The 20,443-nt window shown below is 33.0% G+C and overlaps 1 protein-coding gene across 1 annotated transcript in view; it reads right to left on the minus strand.

The window, feature by feature from the left end:
* LOC140053423 (uncharacterized) overlaps nucleotides 1–20,242 on the minus strand; it is a 55,598-nt gene extending 35,356 nt beyond the window's left edge. The window contains exons 1-3 of the mRNA XM_072098489.1: nucleotides 19,738–20,242; nucleotides 18,103–18,165; nucleotides 13,574–13,636 (exon numbers count right to left, since the gene is read on the minus strand). Coding sequence (XP_071954590.1) covers nucleotides 13,574–13,636; nucleotides 18,103–18,165; nucleotides 19,738–20,194 — 583 coding nt within the window. The 5' untranslated portion in view covers nucleotides 20,195–20,242. The remainder of the gene's footprint in view (nucleotides 1–13,573; nucleotides 13,637–18,102; nucleotides 18,166–19,737) is intronic.
* Nucleotides 20,243–20,443: the final 201 nt, after the last annotated feature.

Raw genomic sequence — 20,443 nt, forward strand, 5'->3', positions numbered from 1 at the left:
ATTTGCGCGCGTTTTTTATGAAAAGGTTAAAAAATTCGTTTAAAATATGCCTTTTTTTAAACAGTCGTAATTTCTAAACTAGACGGTCAACTTTTTGTGGATGACATATTCTGGAAGTAGATGAGTTGTAGATATCGGATCAGGTATTAATATGGCTAACCGGACATTGTGACGTCATCGTATGGCCACGCGAATATAAAATTTAGGATTTTTGTATCTTTCGTCATAGCTCATCACATTGAATAGAGCGCATCTCCACTTATTCGTTTTCCATTTTCACCCCGATTTTGATATTGTCTAGGTCAATCAACTATCTTTCGCATGAGTTAAAAATATTTTAATTTTTTTTACGTCATCATGCCTAAAAATTTAAATCACGTGTGGCATCAATTTCATCTTTACAGTAAATTTTAATCTGTTATAGCTCGTAAGAATAAAATGTGATAATCACGATTAAAACTTTTTCTGGAAGGTATTGGATTGTAGATACGAAATTATGTAAAAATTTTGCCAATCGGATGTTGTGACGTCATCATATGGTCAGTTAAATAAAAAAGGTCGTATTTTCATCTTTTGCGTCATAATTCATTACGTTTAAAAGAGCGCGCATCAATATTTCCCGCATTCAAATTTCTTCTACACACTAATACGTTGTTGCTGAGATAATTTCCTTTCGGAATTGCTACCTTCGCGTTTCATTTTAAAACCGTCAATATGTTAAAAATTGCAATAAATAGCGGGTCCCGTAATTTCACCTATTCTACACTGTATGTCACTGTATGTGATATGGATACAGATTATACTGTGTATACTATATATGAATTTAAATAATAAAATTCAGCAATAACAACATATCATATTCTTCAGTTCAGGTCATAATGCCAACGTGAACACTTCCTTTTGTCCTCAACCTATCCCCTTAATGTTAATGTTGCACCACTTGCGCGGCGGATAACCAAACTCGTCAAAGTGACGAGTTACATGTCTAGTCAACTTTTTATTCTTCTTCTTTCTTTCTGTATGATTTTTGTGTAACGCTTTTCTCTAAAACTTGCAAACATAACATTTTGTTAACTATGTTAACATTTTGACATTTATGTAACGTCGTCAAGCGAAGCTTTTCATGATGTTTACAATCGCGCAACGTGACGTACGCGCGATTTAACGATTTTCTCGTATTTAACATATGTCGAAAACCAAATAACATTTTAAAGTGAAACTTTGCAAAAGTTTAATTTATATCATGCGCTAACTTTCTGTTGAAAAAAAATTGCGTGTTTTACACAAAGTTACGCGCGCACGCGCATTTAAAATTTCAAAATGCGCAAAATTAATTTATAATCAACTTTCTACGCGTTTCATGTCGTTTTAAGCACGTCAAAAATTCCCACGCGTGCGCACATTTTTACGTGTGCGGTGCGCACGTAGCATTGAAAACGTATTTTTTTCGTGTGATTTATGTTTTTCCAGCCTTTTCTAGTAATTTTACCAAATTTTAAACAATTTCAACTTAAAGATACGTCATACGAGCACGTCGAATTGGACAATTTGCGCGCGTTTTTTATGAAAACGTTAAAAAATTCGTTTAAAATATGCCTTTTTTAAAACAGTCGTAATTTCTAAACTAGACGGTCAACTTTTTGTGGATAGCATTTTCTGGAAGTAGATGAGTTGTAAATATCGGATCAGGTATTAATATGGCTAACCGGACATTGTGACGTCATCGTATGGCCACGCAAATATAAAATTTAGGATTTTTGTATCTTTCGTCATAGCTCATCACATTGAATAGAGCGCATCTCCACTTATCCGTTTTCCATTTTCACCCCGATTTTGATATTGTCTAGGTCAATCAACTATCTTTCGCATGAGTAAAAAATATTTTAATTTTTTTGACGTCATGGTGCCTAAAAATTTAAATCATGTGTGGCATTAATTTCATCTTTACAGTAAATTTTAATCTGTTATAGCTCGTAAGAATAAAATGTGATAATCACGATTAAAACTTTTTCTGGAAGCTATTGGATTGTAGATACGAAATTATGTAAAAATGTTGCCAATCGGATGTTGTGACGTCATCATATGGCCAGTTAAATAAAAAAGGTCGTATTTTCATCTTTTCCGTCATAATTCATTACATTTAAAAGAGCGCGCATCAATATTTCACGTATTCAAATTTCTTCTACCCGCTAATACGTTGTTGCTGAGATAATTTCCTTTCGGAATTGCTACCTTCGCGTTTCATTTTAAAACCGTCAAAATGTTAAAAATTGCAATAAATAGCGGGTCCCGTAATTTCACCTATTCTACACTGTATGTGATATGGATACAGATTATACTGTGTCTACTATATATGAATTTAAATAATAAAATTCAGTAATAACAACATATCATATTCTTAAGTTCAGGTCATAATGCCAACGTGAACACTTCCTTTTGTCCTCAACCTATCCCCTTAATGTTAATGTTGCACCACTTGCGCGGCGGATAACCAAACTCGTCAAAGTGACGAGTTACATGTCTAGTATTATTTAAATTCATATATAGTATACACAGTATAATCTGTATCTATCACATACAGTGACATACATAGAATAGGTGAAGTTACGGGACCCGCTATTTATTGCAATTTTTTAACATGTTTACGGTTTTAAAATGAAACGCGAAGGTAGCAATTCCGAAAGGAAATTATCTCAGCAACAACGTATTAGCGTGTAGAAGAAATTTGAATACGTGAAATATTGATGCGCGCTCTTTTAAATGTAATGAATTATGACGCAAAAGATGAAAATACGACCTTTTTTATTTAACTGGCCATATGATGACGTCACAACATCCGATTGGCAACATTTTTACATAATTTCGTATCTACAATCCAATAGCTTCCAGAAAAAGTTTTAATCGTGATTATCACATTTCATTCTTACGAGCTATAACAGATTAACATTTACTGTAAAGATGAAATTAATGCCACACGTGATTTAAATTTTTAGGCACGATGACGTCAAAAAAATTAAAATATTTTTAACTCATGCGAAAGATACTTGATTGACCTAGACAATATCAAAATCGGGGTGAAAATGGAAAACGGATAAGTGGAGATGCGCTCTATTCAATGTGATGAGCTATGACGAAAGATACAAAAATCCTAAATTTTATATTCGCATGGCCATACGATGACGTCATAATGTCCGGTTACCCATATTAATACCTGATCCGATATCTACAACTCATCTACTTCCAGAATATGTCATCCACAAAAATTTGACCGTCTAGTTTAGAAATTACGACTGTTTAAAAAAAGGCATATTTTAAACGAATTTTTTAACCTTTTCATAAAAAACGCGCGCAAATTGTCCAATTCGACGTGCTCGTATGACGTATCTTTAAGTCGAAATTGTTTAAAATTTGGTAAAATTACTAGAAAAGGCTGAAAAAACATAAATCACGCGAAAAAAATACGTTTTCAATGCTACGTGCGTACCGTACACGTAAAAATGTGCGCACGCGTGGGAATTTTTGACATGCTCAAAACGACATGAAACGCGTAGAAAGTTGATTAGAAATTAATTTTGCGCATTTTGAAATTTTAAATGCGCGTGCGCGCGTAACTTTGTGTAAAACACGCAATTTTTTTTCAACAGACAGTTAGCGCATGATATAAATTAAACTTTTGCAAAGTTTCACTTTAAAATGTTATTTGGTTTTCGACATATGTTAAATACGAGAAAATCGTTAAATCGCGCGTACGTCACGTTGCGCAATTGTAAACATCATGAAAAGCTTCGCTTGACGACGTTACGTGAATGTCAAAATGTTAACATAGTTAACAAAATGTTATGTTTGCAAGTTTTAGAGAAAAGCGTTACACAAAAATCATACAGAAAGAAAGAAGATGACAAAAAAGATGATGATTTCGTACAATCACAAGAGGTTATCCTGCAACTTCGTTGCGGATAACCAACTAGATTTGAACTCGTCACTTTGACTAGTTCTGGTTATCCGCGCAAACGCAACCATGCACATACTTAACCATATGAACCTCGACAATTATTATGCCATCCTATGACATGAAATAAATATGTTTACAGTGCTGAATTGTACCTATTATGTAGCATATATCATATTACAGTATTTTACAGAATAAACTGTATAATGTTATATACAGTGTAGCATAGACAAAATTACGAGACCCATCTTTTAAATCCAATTATTAACACAATGACGTCATCAAATTGACATATAAAGATAACAATTTTAGAAGATAATTATCTAAATAATTACATTATTGCAAATTTGAAGAATTTTGGGCACGTAAAATTGAGATGCGCTCTCGTTTAAACGCAATGAACTTTTACGCAAGAGATGAAAATACCACTTTTTGAACTCAACTAGCCATATGATGACGTCACAACATCTGATTGGCAAAATATTCACATGAATTCGTATCTACAATCAAATAGCTTCCAGAAAACGTATTAATCATGATTATCACTTTTTATTCTAACGAGCTATAACAGATTGAAATTTACTGTAATGATGAAAATAAGTGACCCACGTTATGCACGCTTTTAATCATGATGACGTCATCACAATTTTAAAAATGTTAAATCATGCGAAAGATAATTGATTGAGCAAGACAATATAAAAAACGGAGGGAAATGGAATAAGGATAAGTGCAGATGCGCTCAATTAAATGTGATGAGCTATGACGAAAAAGACAAAAATCCTATATTTTATATTCGAGTGGCCATATGATGACGTCACAATGTCCAGTTAGCCATATTGATCCATGATCCGATATCTACAACTCATCAACCTCCAGAATATGTAATTAAAAAAAAGTTCACCGTGTAGTTTAGAATCTATGACTGTTTAAAAAAAGGCTTAATTTTGGCGAATTTTTTAACTTTTTCATCAAAAACGCGCACAAATTGTCCAATTCGACGTGCTCGTATGACGTGATTTTAAATCGAAATTGTTAGACAGTTGGTCAAATTACTAGAAAAGACTGGAAAAACATAAATCACGCAAAAAAAAAAGGTTTTTAGCGGTACGTGCGCACCGCGCGCGTAAAAATATGCGCTCACGTGGGAATTTTTGACATGCTTAAAATGACATGAAATGCGTAGAAAGTTGATTAGAAATTGATTTTGCGCATTCCGAAATTTTAAACGTGCGTGCGCGCGTAACTTTTTGTGAAACGTGCCATTTTTAATCCATAGAAAGTTTGCTCTTGATATGACTTAAATTTTCACCAAGCGTCAATATAAAATGACTTTTGGTTTTTAATCTATGATCAATTATTGAAATTCATAAAATTGCGCGTAACTTACGCTGCGCGACTCTAAAGTAAAAAAACGAAATGTCCTGCACTTCTACAGTTAAAGGTCAATCTTCTGACAAAATTATACGATGTAATGTTGATAAGAATTTGAGATACACGTGACACAAAATTCTGGGAAAGAAAGAAGAATAAGATAGAAAAAAAAAAAAAAGATCCTTACAATAACAAGGGGTTATCCGCCAAGTGCGGATAACCAATGATGTTGATCTCGTACAATCACAAGAGGTTATCCTGCAACTTCGTTGCGGATAACCAAAAAGGAAAACGATCCCATACAATAACAAGGAGTTATCCGCCAAGTGCGGATAACTAAAAAAAAGTAACAGGACGATTACAAGGAGTTATCCGCTACTAAGCGGATAACTAATAATACAGAAAAAAAATGTTGATCTCATACAATAACAAGGAGTTATCCGCTTGGTAACCAAGCGGATAACTAAAAATGTAAAATATATTTGTTTGTCTCTTGAACGGTAAAAGTTTCAATTTATATAAGCGCCCAGTGAAGCAGAACGAAGGCTGTGAAATGAGGCTAGATTACAAGTGCAGCTACGGCAAAATCACACTGTGGTTACAGAATAGCAAATTCGTGAAATGGTCAATCTTCCGACGACTCGTTATCATTAACCATATCAATTACTTTTGTAAAATTATACTTATCTGATGTAATTTTAGTCGGTCTTCCCATTTATAAAGTCAATTTTCTATGAAAATCCATCAAAACAGTGAAAAATTAGATAAGTTTGCACTTTACGTTTGCCGATTTTCGCACTGACTTAGGGAAAGCCTTCAAAATCAATGAAGCGTAACGTATACATTCCTGCTGAGCGAGGAGAGCGAGACGACGATACACGTGCTCTCTCTGCCCATGCCTGGCATCGTCACGTGATAAGCAGATACAGTATACAATACCAAACTGGTCGGGTCGAGTATACCCCGTCTATAATCACAACATGAACGATGTACAGTATTTGATTGAAGGTCGACTCAACCTACCGGAATGGTATAGATAATATAGCTCGAATGAGAGAGTTGGAATATTTGTAAACATAAGTACAGTATTGCTAATTTTAACAAGTGTAGCCTATAGTAAAAGGCCTGGTAGTATCAATTCGCATAGGGTCTACTACACTAGCTAGCTCAATTTTAACTGGGCCGGATCGGCTAGGCTCTAGGCTAGGCCTCCTTCCTACTACGGTCTACTTGCTTGATGCAGTATCCGCTTTTTTGGAGAGTAAACTAGGCCTACTTATTAGACGATCGGGACACCATACGTGCGGACGGCGATCGGACCTTGTTTTGCCTCAATATTTACTGCCGATTTTTGTAGAACGTTTTAGGTTTAGATTGTTGTTTAGGAGTTTGGTTGATAGGATGGGTTTGGAATCCACTGAGTTTTGTTATTGATGGGCCAATCGTTTAGTAATAGGCTAGCTAGGCCCATGAATGATGGCCCCAATCAATGTTTTAACGTAGCCATCGTGGCATGGAATCCCTAGTCAGAAATGGCTCTCACCCCGGCATGAATAAAATGATTTAGGCTAGGCCTAGCCTAGTACGTGAAGCCGATATACGATCTGTACTATTAATTCGAGGTATAAAAATAGTATAATTTATGACTCCGTAATCTGTACTAAATTTTGTATTTCATTAAATGTCAAATAAATATATGCTACTACTGTTATTATTACACTTTAGGCCTAGCTTAGGAAATCTACAAAAAATGTATTTAACAATGATCGGGTGGTCGTCGTTTGACAGAGGAGAGAGAACACAACGTACAAGCTTGACGTCGCGAGTTTGGAATCCACTGATGACGTGATTTTGTGAATATCTCATGAATATTAATGAGCTTCCCTAAGCTGCTGAAAAACAGATTTTCCATGAATTTACCCTAAAATGTATATGAAATTTAATTTTTTTAATTTCTTGTTATTACTTCTTCATTCTGACATGTCTATATTGTTATAATATTTTTTATTTAATAAATAAACGATATTTAAAAGCAATTTTAAACCCAGAATCCCCCTTTAATTTCCCTAAGTCAGTGCGAAAATCGGCAAACGTAAAGTGCAAACATATCTAATTTTTCACTGTTTTGATGAATTTTCATAGAACATTGACTTTATAAATGGGAAGACCGACTAAAATTACATCAGATAAGTATAATTTTACAAAAGTAATTGATATGGTTAATGATAACGAGTCGTCGGCAGATTGACCATTTCACGAATTTCCTATTCTGTAACACAGTGTCATATCGCCGTAGCTGCACTTGTAATCTGGCCTCATTTCACAGCCTTCGTTCTGCTTCACTGGGCGCTTATATAAATTGAAACTTTTACCGTTCAAGAGACAAACAAATATATTTTACATTTTTTACTATTCATTTTAAACCCGGAACCCCCCCCCCCCCTAAGCTGCTGAAAAACAGACTTTCCATGAATTTACCCTAAAATGTATATGAAATTTAATTTTTTTAATTTCTCGTTATTACTTCTTCATTCTGACATGTCTATATTGTTATAATATTTTTTAGTTTAATAAATAAACGATATTTAAAAGCAATTTTAAACCCAGTATTTGTTTTGCAAGTACTAAAATGCTGAGATAAAAGGATTACTCAAGTACATAAAACGCAATCCTGTTGTGGTGTAGCTATTTTGCCTAAATTAGAAAACAATTAAAAATTAACAACTAAAACATTTGTTTCCTTTATCTAGTAGCTACATTAGATCAACTTTCGTATGCACTTAGAGGTCCAGAGAATTTGACTTCAGAAATTGGTTTAGAATGGTCAAACAATCATTTTTGGCTTGGTTACACATTTTGAAAATGTGGCAAAAAACACCAATAGGTCCTTAAACCTCGACAACCACTGGTCACAGCAAGGTAATTTTGGTCTCAAATTGATCAGAAGGTATACAATTATATTTAGTCTAATGGGACATTTTAGTGAAAAATTACCGAAAATGCCATTTCTGACCTTTGACCCATTCCCCATGTATGTATCTCCGTAACTACTGTTTGTAGACACTTAAATTAGACACTTAAATTGCAATATACATATTACTTGTTGCACATTTTGAAAAATGTTACAAACGGTCAAAGGGTCAGGTCAAGGGTTATATGAACAAACACAAATAAGGTACTTGTATCTCGGCAACCACTGGTCACAGCAAGTCAATTTTAGTCTCAAAATGTTAAGAAGGCATGCATTCATATTCAGTCTAATGGGACATTTTAGTAAAAAATGATCAGAAATGCCATTTCTGATCTTTGACCCACATACCAGGGCATCTTTATATCTATGCAAGTACTGGTCGTAGGAACTTAAATTTGGTATCAAGTGTTGGAAATATACATATTTACATTCATTCTAACAGAAAATTTGGTGAAAAGATGATCAGAAATACTATTAATTACTAATGTTTCAAACAAAAAACATCCCTCTACACAACTTATTCTTATATAAATGTTATGCAATAACTGATGCTTTTTAAAGCATTTAAAAATGGTTTCATTATAGGAATTACAACAAATCCTTTACTGTTTGTAATTGTACTTTTGCTTATAATAATGCTAGAAAATATTGTTGACCCTTGAGGACGATCAAACATTAATAGGGAAGTCGAACTCAACAGTTTTTTTCAGAATGATAGAAGTAACTTACCGTCCGAATAAATACCCCAGGCATTTATTGTTCAGAGGGGTGTTTAGGGGGAGGGGTGTTTATTCAGTGGAGGTGTAATATGGTAACATGTATAATCAAATAAATACACCCTAGATATAAAAAATACAACACAATTAATATCGTAATAAGAATAACTGGAGTAAACCTCCTTCATCTGGGTGCAAGTACAATCATACGAAAGCCCATTAATGCCATTTTAAGTATATGTTTTTCGAACGTAATCCGTTATAACGAATTAGTAATTCGTTTGAACGGATTAATAATATGTTCAAACGAATTAGTAATCCGTTCAAACGAATTGCAACATATACAACAAGTGCCATTTAAAGTATATGTTGTAATTCGTTTGAACGGATTACTAATTCGTTTGAACAGATTACTAATCCGTTCAAACGAATTACTAATTTGTTTAAACGGATTACTAATTCGTTCAAACGAATTACTAATTTGTTTAAACGGATTAGTAATCCGTTCAAACGAATTACTAATTCGTTCAAACGAATTAGTAATCCGTTTAAACGAATTAGTAATTTGTTTAAACAAATTAATAATTTGTTTAAACGGATTATTAATCTGTTTGAACAAATTAGTAATTCGTTTGAACGAATTAGTAATCCGTTTAAACAAATTATTAATTTGTTTAAACAAATTAATAATTTGTTCAAACGGATTACTAATTCGTTAGAACGAATTAGTAATTCGTTTGAACAAATTAGTAATCCGTTTAAACAAATTACTAATCCGTTTGAACGGATTCCTAATTCGTTTTAACAGATTATTAATCTGTTTAAACAAATTAGTAATTCGTTTGAACAGATTAGTAATCCGTTCAAACGAATTACAACATATTCTTTAAATGGCACTTGTTGTATATGTTGCAATTGGTTTGAACGGATTACTAATTCGTTTGAACAGATTACTAATCCGTTCAAACGAATTACTAATTTGTTTAAACAGATTAATAATCTGTTCAAACGAATTAGGAATCCGTCCAAACGGATTAGTAATTTGTTTAAACGGATTACTAATCTGTTTAAACGAATTACTAATTCGTTTAAACAAATTATTAATTTGTTTAAACAAATTATTAATTTGTTTAAACAAATTATTAATTTGTTTAAACAAATTACTAATTTGTTTAAACGGATTACTAATTCGTTTGAACGAATTAGTAATCCATTTAAACAAATTATTAATTCGTTTAAACAAATTAGTAATCCGTTTAAACAAATTAGTAATTCGTTTGAACGAATTAGTAATTCGTTTGAACGAATTAGTAATACGTTTAAACAAATTAGTAATTCGTTTGAACGGATTAGTAATCCGTTTAAACGAATTACAACATATACTTTAAATGGCACTTGTTGTATATGTTGCAATTCGTTTGAACGGATTACTAATTCGTTTGAACAGATTATTAATCCGTTCAAACGAATTACTAATTCGTTAGAACGGATTACGTTCGAAAAACATATACTTCAAATGGCATTAATGGGCTTTCGTACAATCATGATATTAAAAAGGTCGGAGACAACTATAATAGACCAATTCATTGTCATAATTGTGTATGACACTGTTGTATAATATTTTTGAATGTCACTGACAAATTATACATATACATGGCTGTTCCCAGTGTACATAACACCTATATATGTATAAGCAACTGATTTACCATATGTTAACTATAACCATGCTTACAATTAATAAAACTTGCATTTACAATATTTATTGTAGATTTGATCGATCAGAGGTATAATAATCAGGAGTTGTTATCACGAGTTGATGCTGTGTCATACTGTACGTTTGGTGTTGTATAACTTGATGTACTGTTATATTGTGATTGTTTGTTGTTGGATTGGTGTTGTGAATTATTTATTGTAAGGGCCCGTTTCTGCTGCCAAAAATATACCATATATATATACGGTATATTTTATATACGGTATATTTTTTGGCAGCAGAAACGGGTCTCATAAAAAATATTCCGTATTATATGCGGTATATATACCGCATAAATATCCCCATCGTTTGTGGATATTATACGATATATTCCAAAATATACCGTATATTTCGTACCCCGTTTCTGCTGCACTCAAAATATACCGTATATGTGACCCGGTCCATGGCACGATGTCAAAAACTAACAGAACGTGACGCGTTTGTTTGGTTTTTCTGCTGCATTGACACACATGTGTATAAGCAAGCAACAGATCAAAATGTCACTCAGTGGACTGGAGAAATAACTATTTTTGCAATTCAATTGTGGGGAGCAGCGAAGGTTGGGGGAGACTGCATGGCAACAGAAGAGGTCGTCTTCTAGCCCTAGCGACTCTTCTTCTAGCCCTCCTGTCATCATCATCATCATCGTCGATGAAGTTGGATGTTCCGAGAAGAACAGCCGCCAAAGTTATCAGCAAACGCTGTCGTCTTCTTTGCATAAATCTAGTCAATGCCCATTCTACATTTCTAGATTGTGCTTGTATGTGCGGTGTAAATTCGTTGCCACTTCTGCTCATTAGATTTAAAATAGAAAGCAATGCTACGATGTTTTGAGAAACCATCATTGTTTTGTTTTTGTCAGGTATAAACCTCACTACACGAGACTCTAGGTCAATCTATACTTCCGTCTCATGAAGTGCATTTTGGGTAAAATGAAAGCCAACTTTTTCACAGCCCACCCACGAAGTATGTGCAGCGGAAACAGTGCACGGATTTCATAATTATATGGTATATGTACGGTATATTTTGGATTGGCAGCAGAAACTATTAGTTTTATTTATGATTGAACACACAATTCTCTAGTATGTCATAATCACATTTAATTTTAAGGAATAATCAAATTCTATCTTTTCAGAAAATTATTATTACATTTGCGGATTAAAAATGTATAATTTTGATTGGTTAACTGTTTGTTTGATATTTTTTTCTGGGCTAGATAATCTAATTAAAAATTGTTTATTGTTACGGAAATGTACAGTGTTTACTGTAGGACCAGTATTCACTTTTAAAATTTCCCATGTATTTATTATTGCTGTTTGCGAAGCGAACTTTGTTAAATGACGCCCCAGATGGTCGGAAATGGTACTTTCACACATAAAATTCATGATAAATGGCAGCTCTAATTTACAGGAAAAGGCACTCTCATGTAGCATGCTACAGTACCAATAAGCAAAACGATCTACTTTTTCCTCCAATAAATACACGTAACTAATGAAAGAACGATAACATTTTTTTGCCGATTTCAATCACTCAGTATTTTGTTTTGATTGCGTTGCGTTCAATGCGAACGTATGTCTAGGGGAAGCCCCGAAAAAAAGCGCGAAGTTCAATGCTTATTATAGCTCAATATTTATTTACATCAATTTGTTGAGGAAATTAAATATATATAAATATGTATTGATACAGTTGAGTACGTATCGGTGGGTGGCCTAGAAAAAAAAATTGGTTGCTATAATGTATACTACAGTACACAGTTACATAGTTACTGTAGTGTACTATTATTATTAACATATCCTCTCTATGATGGATGATGGATACTACCCAGTATTCACTTTTAAATTTTCCCATGTATTTATTATTGCTGTTTCAAAAAATATTTCCAACAATGCATCCATAAACAATATAATAATTATCAGTATCAGAAACCAGTTTTTTAGCTAATAATTTTTTTTTGTCCTACCTTTATTGTCGCATAATTTATTTTTAACAGTTAAATGACATAATAAATGAATTAAAATTGTTAATTGTTTCTTAATATTGTTAAACATTTCTTCTGTTTGTTGTTTAGTTTAATGTACTGTTTAGGGATTCTGAATTATTGTAAACTCTTCATTTCAACCTTTGGTTGTTTTTGAGCATTTTATACCAACCAGTCATATAAAAATATGAATTGTATAGACGGCATTATAGAGGGTGACAAACACAATTTGTAATCCATCGGAAGGTAGTGTCGAACAGAAAATAAATTTATCCCAAATCTGAAAGAAATAAAGATTCACGGCCGACCATATCCTGTTGACTTTTGGTGTAAAAAAATTAATAAAATCTCCTAAAACCGTATAAAGTATGAAAGTGTCATTATTATTTCTTGTCATTTAAATTCTGCTCCCATAACAGAAATATTTCATACCTGCTGACTGCAGCAATGATAGTGTGCAGTGTTTGGATGCCATGATGAGAGGGAACATGGACAGAATTAGTTTCCTTGTTCTAATTATTTCGTAAATGTTGTTTTGTGTTTTAGTCTGTAATGTAAGAATTTATATTGCAAGTTAAAGTTTGTGGTTTTTGTAGATTATTATTGACTCTTTTTATGTAAGTCAGTGAGCAAGCGTTGTAAATGCAGATTAAAAAAATTAGGCTTCTGCTATCTCCGAGAGTAACATAATGTAGGCTTACTTATGTAAAATAGTAACCAATGCTTTTACATTTTTAAGCTTCCTATTACAGTATCATTGTTCATGTGGTCAAGCTAAACATATCAAAAAGGACTTTATTTCAATATATTGAAAGTTTTAATAACTGAAGCAACTAACCAATTTCTGATGTAGCCGTTTTTCGTCTTCCTTTTCCTTCATTGCTACTGGTTGCCACTTGCCCTGTTTAATAAATGACAGGACAAAATCTAAATTTACAATGATATATTCTATACCTCTTTAAAAATATTACTGGGAGCATTAATTCAACATGAATACAGGAAAAGGCACTCTCATGTAGCATGCTACCAATAAGAAAAACGATCATACTTTTTCCCTCCAATAAACACAAGAACGATAACATTTTTTTCGCCGATTTCAATCACTCAGTATTTTGTTTTGATTGCATTGCATTCAAGTTTGTACTGTAGAGATATGGTTCGGCAAAAAAAATGGTGAAAAATTTGTTGTCATGATATTCTTTTTAATCAGATCAAAATGTATAGTGCTGCATAGGGAATAATTAATATCCCCAAAAAAGTTAGTTGAAAGTGTAATACAGAATCTCCTTAAATACAGCTGAATATACTCTGACAACAATTTGAAGCTCAGTTGGTCGAAAATAACAAAATAAATTGGATTAGCTTGTCAAAAGTTCAAATGCAATAACATTATAAATAGACAATATAGTAGACAATTATCTGACCAAATTAAAGAGGTAGCACTAAATAAACTCTCAAAACACATTTCACAACCTTTCCTTCAAAAGGGGCCCTAAGCAAATTAGTAATCCGTTTAAACAAATTAGTAATTCGTTTGAACGAATTAGTAATTCGTTTGAACAAATTAGTAATCCGTTTAAACAAATTAGTAATTTGTTTGAACGGATTAGTAATCCGTTTAAACGAATTACAACATATACTTTAAATGGCACTTGTTGTATATGTTGCAATTCGTTTGAACGGATTACTAATTCGTTTGAACAGATTATTAATCCGTTCAAACGAATTACTAATTCGTTAGAACGGATTACGTTCGAAAAACATATACTTCAAATGGCATTAATGGGCTTTCGTACAATCATGATATTAAAAAGGTCGGAGACAACTATAATAGACCAATTCATTGTCATAATTGTGTATGACACTGTTGTATAATATTTTTGAATGTCACTGACAAATTATACATATACATGGCTGTTCCCAGTGTACATAACACCTATATATGTATAAGCAACTGATTTACCATATGTTAACTATAACCATGCTTACAATTAATAAAACTTGCATTTACAATATTTATTGTAGATTTGATCGATCAGAGGTATAATAATCAGGAGTTGTTATCACGAGTTGATGCTGTGTCATACTGTACGTTTGGTGTTGTATAACTTGATGTACTGTTATATTGTGATTGTTTGTTGTTGGATTGGTGTTGTGAATTATTTATTGTAAGGGCCCGTTTCTGCTGCCAAAAATATACCATATATATACGGTATATTTTATATACGGTATATTTTTTGGCAGCAGAAACGGGTCTCATAAAAAATATTCCGTATTATATGCGGTATATATACCGCATAAATATCCCCATCGTTTGTGGATATTATACGATATATTCCAAAATATACCGTATATTTCGTACCCCGTTTCTGCTGCACTCAAAATATACCGTATATGTGACCCGGCCCATGGCACGATGTCAAAAACTAACAGAACGTGACGCGTTTGTTTGGTTTTTCTGCTGCATTGACACACATGTGTATAAGCAAGCAACAGATCAAAATGTCACTCAGTGGACTGGAGAAATAACTATTTTTGCAATTCAATTGTGGGGAGCAGCGAAGGTTGGGGGAGACTGCATGGCAACAGAAGAGGTCGTCTTCTAGCCCTAGCGACTCTTCTTCTAGCCCTCCTGTCATCATCATCATCATCGTCGATGAAGTTGGATGTTCCGAGAAGAACAGCCGCCAAAGTTATCAGCAAACGCTGTCGTCTTCTTTGCATAAATCTAGTCAATGCCCATTCTACATTTCTAGATTGTGCTTGTATGTGCGGTGTAAATTCGTTGCCACTTCTGCTCATTAGATTTAAAATAGAAAGCAATGCTACGATGTTTTGAGAAACCATCATTGTTTTGTTTTTGTCAGGTATAAACCTCACTACACGAGACTCTAGGTCAATCTATACTTCCGTCTCATGAAGTGCATTTTGGGTAAAATGAAAGCCAACTTTTTCACAGCCCACCCACGAAGTATGTGCAGCGGAAACAGTGCACGGATTTCATAATTATATGGTATATGTACGGTATATTTTGGATTGGCAGCAGAAACTATTAGTTTTATTTATGATTGAACACACAATTCTCTAGTATGTCATAATCACATTTAATTTTAAGGAATAATCAAATTCTATCTTTTCAGAAAATTATTATTACATTTGCTGATTAAAAATGTATAATTTTGATTGGTTAACTGTTTGTTTGATATTTTTTTCTGGGCTAGATAATCTAATTAAAAATTGTTTATTGTTACGGAAATGTACAGTGTTTACTGTAGGACCAGTATTCACTTTTAAAATTTCCCATGTATTTATTATTGCTGTTTGCGAAGCGAACTTTGTTAAATGACGCCCCAGATGGTCGGAAATGGTACTTTCACACATAAAATTCATGATAAATGGCAGCTCTAATTTACAGGAAAAGGCACTCTCATGTAGCATGCTACAGTACCAATAAGCAAAACGATCTACTTTTTCCTCCAATAAATACACGTAACTAATGAAAGAACGATAACATTTTTTTGCCGATTTCAATCACTCAGTATTTTGTTTTGATTGCGTTGCGTTCAATGCGAACGTATGTCTAGGGGAAGCCCCGAAAAAAAGCGCGAAATTCAATGCTTATTATAGCTCAATATTTATTTACATCAATTTGTTGAGGAAATTAAATATATATAAATAGGTATTGATACAGTTGAGTACGTATCGGTGGGTGGCCTAGAAAAAAAATTGGTTGCTATAATGTATACTACAGTACACAGTTACATAGTTACTGTAGTGTACTATTATTATTAACATATCCTCTCTATGATGGATGATGGATACTACCCAGTATTCACTTTTAAATTTTCCCATGTATTTATTATTGCTGTTTCAAAAAATATTTCCAACAATGCATCCATAAACAATATAATAATTATCAGTATCAGAAACCAGTTTTTTAGCTAATAATTTTTTTTTGTCCTACCTTTATTGTCGCATAATTTATTTTTAACAGTTAAAGATGTATTGTCCCTTGAAACACAAAAAATGAAAAAAAAAATATTCTAAATTTAAATTGGCCATATCAAAGTAATATTAAAGTTATTCACTTTAAGTCGAAAATTCGAGCCCAAAACAACAATTTTACGTAATTAACAGGTAAATTAATTAGATTAAATTTCATCTGGGAAATCGTCGCAAGCGAAAGTAAACAAAGATTTCGAACCATGAGTATGCATTATGCATGATGCTAATTAGGATTGTTACAACTTGTCACGGTTGAGAAGGTGTTTTCACACAGATCGCGAGGAAGTTTTATGATTATGCATACAGAGTAGCCAAATAAGTGCGTTGCATTATGAGATATGTTTTGATTGAAAACTTTGACTGGAAGTCAAAGTTTTTTTTTGAACAAAAAAACACCTGTATTTTGGTTAAATTATTTTTTTTTTCGACTAATTTTTGGTGAAAGTTAATAACTATTATGATACTTCAAAATGACCCACTTTTTTTCAAAATAAAAAAAAAAAATTTTTGGAATTAATCAAAGGGACAATACATCTTTAAATGACATAATAAATGAATTAAAATTGTTAATTGTTTCTTAATATTGTTAAACATTTCTTCTGTTTGTTGTTTAGTTTAATGTACTGTTTAGGGATTCTGAATTATTGTAAACTCTTCATTTCAACCTTTGGTTGTTTTTGAGCATTTTATACCAACCAGTCATATAAAAATATGAATTGTATAGACGGCATTATAGAGGGTGACAAACACAATTTGTAATCCATCGGAAGGTAGTGTCGAACAGAAAATAAATTTATCCCAAATCTGAAAGAAATAAAGATTCACGGCCGACCATATCCTGTTGACTTTTGGTGTAAAAAAATTAATAAAATCTCCTAAAACCGTATAAAGTATGAAAGTGTCATTATTATTTCTTGTCATTTAAATTCTGCTCCCATAACAGAAATATTTCATACCTGCTGACTGCAGCAATGATAGTGTGCAGTGTTTAGATGCCATGATGAGAGGGAACATGGACAGAATTAGTTTCCTTGTTCTAATTATTTCGTAAATGTTGTTTTGTGTTTTAGTCTGTAATGTAAGAATTTATATTGCAAGTTAAAGTTTGTGGTTTTTGTAGATTATTATTGACTCTTTTTATGTAAGTCAGTGAGCAAGCGTTGTAAATGCAGATTAAAAAAATTAGGCTTCTGCTATCTCCGAGAGTAACATAATGTAGGCTTACTTATGTAAAATAGTAACCAATGCTTTTACATTTTTAAGCTTCCTATTACAGTATCATTGTTCATGTGGTCAAGTTAAACATATCAAAAAGGACTTTATTTCAATATATTGAAAGTTTTAATAACTGAAGCAACTAACCAATTTCTGATGTAGCCGTTTTTCGACTTCCTTGTTCTTCATTGCTACTGGTTGCCACTTGCCCTGTTTAATAAATGACAGGACAAAATCTAAATTTACAATGATATATTCTATACCTCTTTAAAAATATTACTGGGAGCATTAATTCAACACGAATACAGGAAAAGGCACTCTCATGTAGCATGCTACCAATAAGAAAAACGATCATACTTTTTCCCTCCAATAAACACAAGAACGATAACATTTTTTTCGCCGATTTCAATCACTCAGTATTTTGTTTTGATTGCATTGCATTCAAGTTTGTACTGTAGAGATATGGTTCGGCAAAAAAAATGGTGAAAAATTTGTTGTCATGATATTCTTTTTAATCAGATCAAAATGTATAGTGCTGCATAGGGAATAATTAATATCCCCAAAAAAGTTAGTTGAAAATGTAATACAGAATCTCCTTAAATACAGCTGAATATACTCTGACAACAATTTGAAGCTCAGTTGGTCGAAAATAACAAAATAAATTGGATTAGCTTGTCAAAAGTTCAAATGCAATAACATTATAAATAGACAATATAGTAGACAATTATCTGACCAAATTAAAGAGGTAGCACTAAATAAACTCTCAAAACACATTTCACAACCTTTCCTTCAAAAGGGGCCCTAAGCCTAGTTATTCACGCTTCGCTCGCATAGAAGCCTCAACCCCCGGTTTGGGAATTTAGCCCCTCTGATGCGATGACTGTGTGCAAATCCATTCTTTCAATTTTAAAAATGAAGTTACATTTAAAGTTTAATATGCCTATATTTATCGGCTGGTTGCTAACTGGGGGTGCGAAACTAACACCCTTGGTCTGATCTGTAAGAAAATTTTGAAAAATAAAGCTGCTAGGTCCTCATAAATTAGTATAAATTGCAATTATACATTGATATATGAAACAAAATTATAAGTCTACAGAACCAGCCCATCATGGTTGGGATGGAGCTAAGAAAATTTAGTTACTAAGGTCCCAGAAATTGGATTATACTTCGAAATATAAAACAAAATATATAAAGTCTCCATGACCAGCCCTATCATGGTTTATTACAAGTCTGCACAGTGTTCACTTTTATTCGGACTTAACATGGATGTTATTTTGTTTAATTAATTTGAAACGATAAAGATGAGGAAATCTGTGAGAATAAGAAAAAGTCGCCCCAACCGGGATTCGGACCCGGAACCGGTCCTAACCATTAGACCACTGGGGCTTTCATGGTGTTGTTCAAACTTGATTGGATAACGACTCTTTAACACTCTCGAGGCGGTAGGGCGGAACAGCACTAGTCCCTCAATTGTACTCATGCGCACCAGAGATCAATTCATACGCCCTCATATTTTCAGTATATTAGTTCATGAAGCGCCAAAGGCAAACTACTGAAAAACGACAATGCCATCACAGAGCTTCACCCACCAGATACAGTACATTCTCTTACACAACAAACGCCTTCACAATCAGTGGTAGTCTAACTAGTCAGAATAAATTATAACTAATAAACTTTGTTATATAGTTAAATACACATTTAAAAAATAGGTAATTAATTAGGTTCTATTTAAATCAAATGATCTCAAGTAAGTATACTATGCATAATAATGTGGCGATCTACCTTTTAGAAAACTTTGTGCATGTCGGTTTATAAGTTTTGCAAAAGTGTCACGGTCGTCTTGTGAATACAAGCGTCCGGCTTTCTCAATGTGATATACAACATCCCATATATTGTTATAGTTGTAGGCACTCAGTTGGTAGAAACCAATAACCGTCATCAAATCGTTGTTGCCAGTGTTAGTTAGCACATTAAACATTGCTCTGCGATACGCTGTTAATCCTACACCTGCTGTATCACTACTTTGGATAGTGTTCTTATATTTGTCTATGTGTTTTTTTGCTAAGGCCATCATGGTTACTTCAGCAATGTCCGACAACAGCTTCACATCAGTTTTGGAAATACATCCAAGGTGAGTAAGTTGATTAAATAAAACTAGGGCTGATTTTTCATCAACCATCATCATATCAAAAGTTCCAATGGGCATAATACCAAATAGAAGCATTCTCAGCCATCGCATCTTTACACCAGAATAGTGTTCACTTAGTTCTCTCAGAAATGTTTGGAATTCTACATCTTTTTCATCCATTTTGAATCTGCAAAACAATAAAAAAAAAACGAGTTCAACTTCAACGTTAAGATCTTTAAAACTGACCAATCAAATGGTTCACAATGAAGTTTAGTCACATAACCGTATATATATTCATACGCAAAAATTCACAAATATCACATTTTTCCTATAAATGATATCATTAAAGATAATATAAAG

Source organism: Antedon mediterranea, chromosome 1 (assembly GCF_964355755.1).
Source record: "Antedon mediterranea chromosome 1, ecAntMedi1.1, whole genome shotgun sequence".
Taxonomy (NCBI): domain Eukaryota; kingdom Metazoa; phylum Echinodermata; class Crinoidea; order Comatulida; family Antedonidae; genus Antedon; species Antedon mediterranea.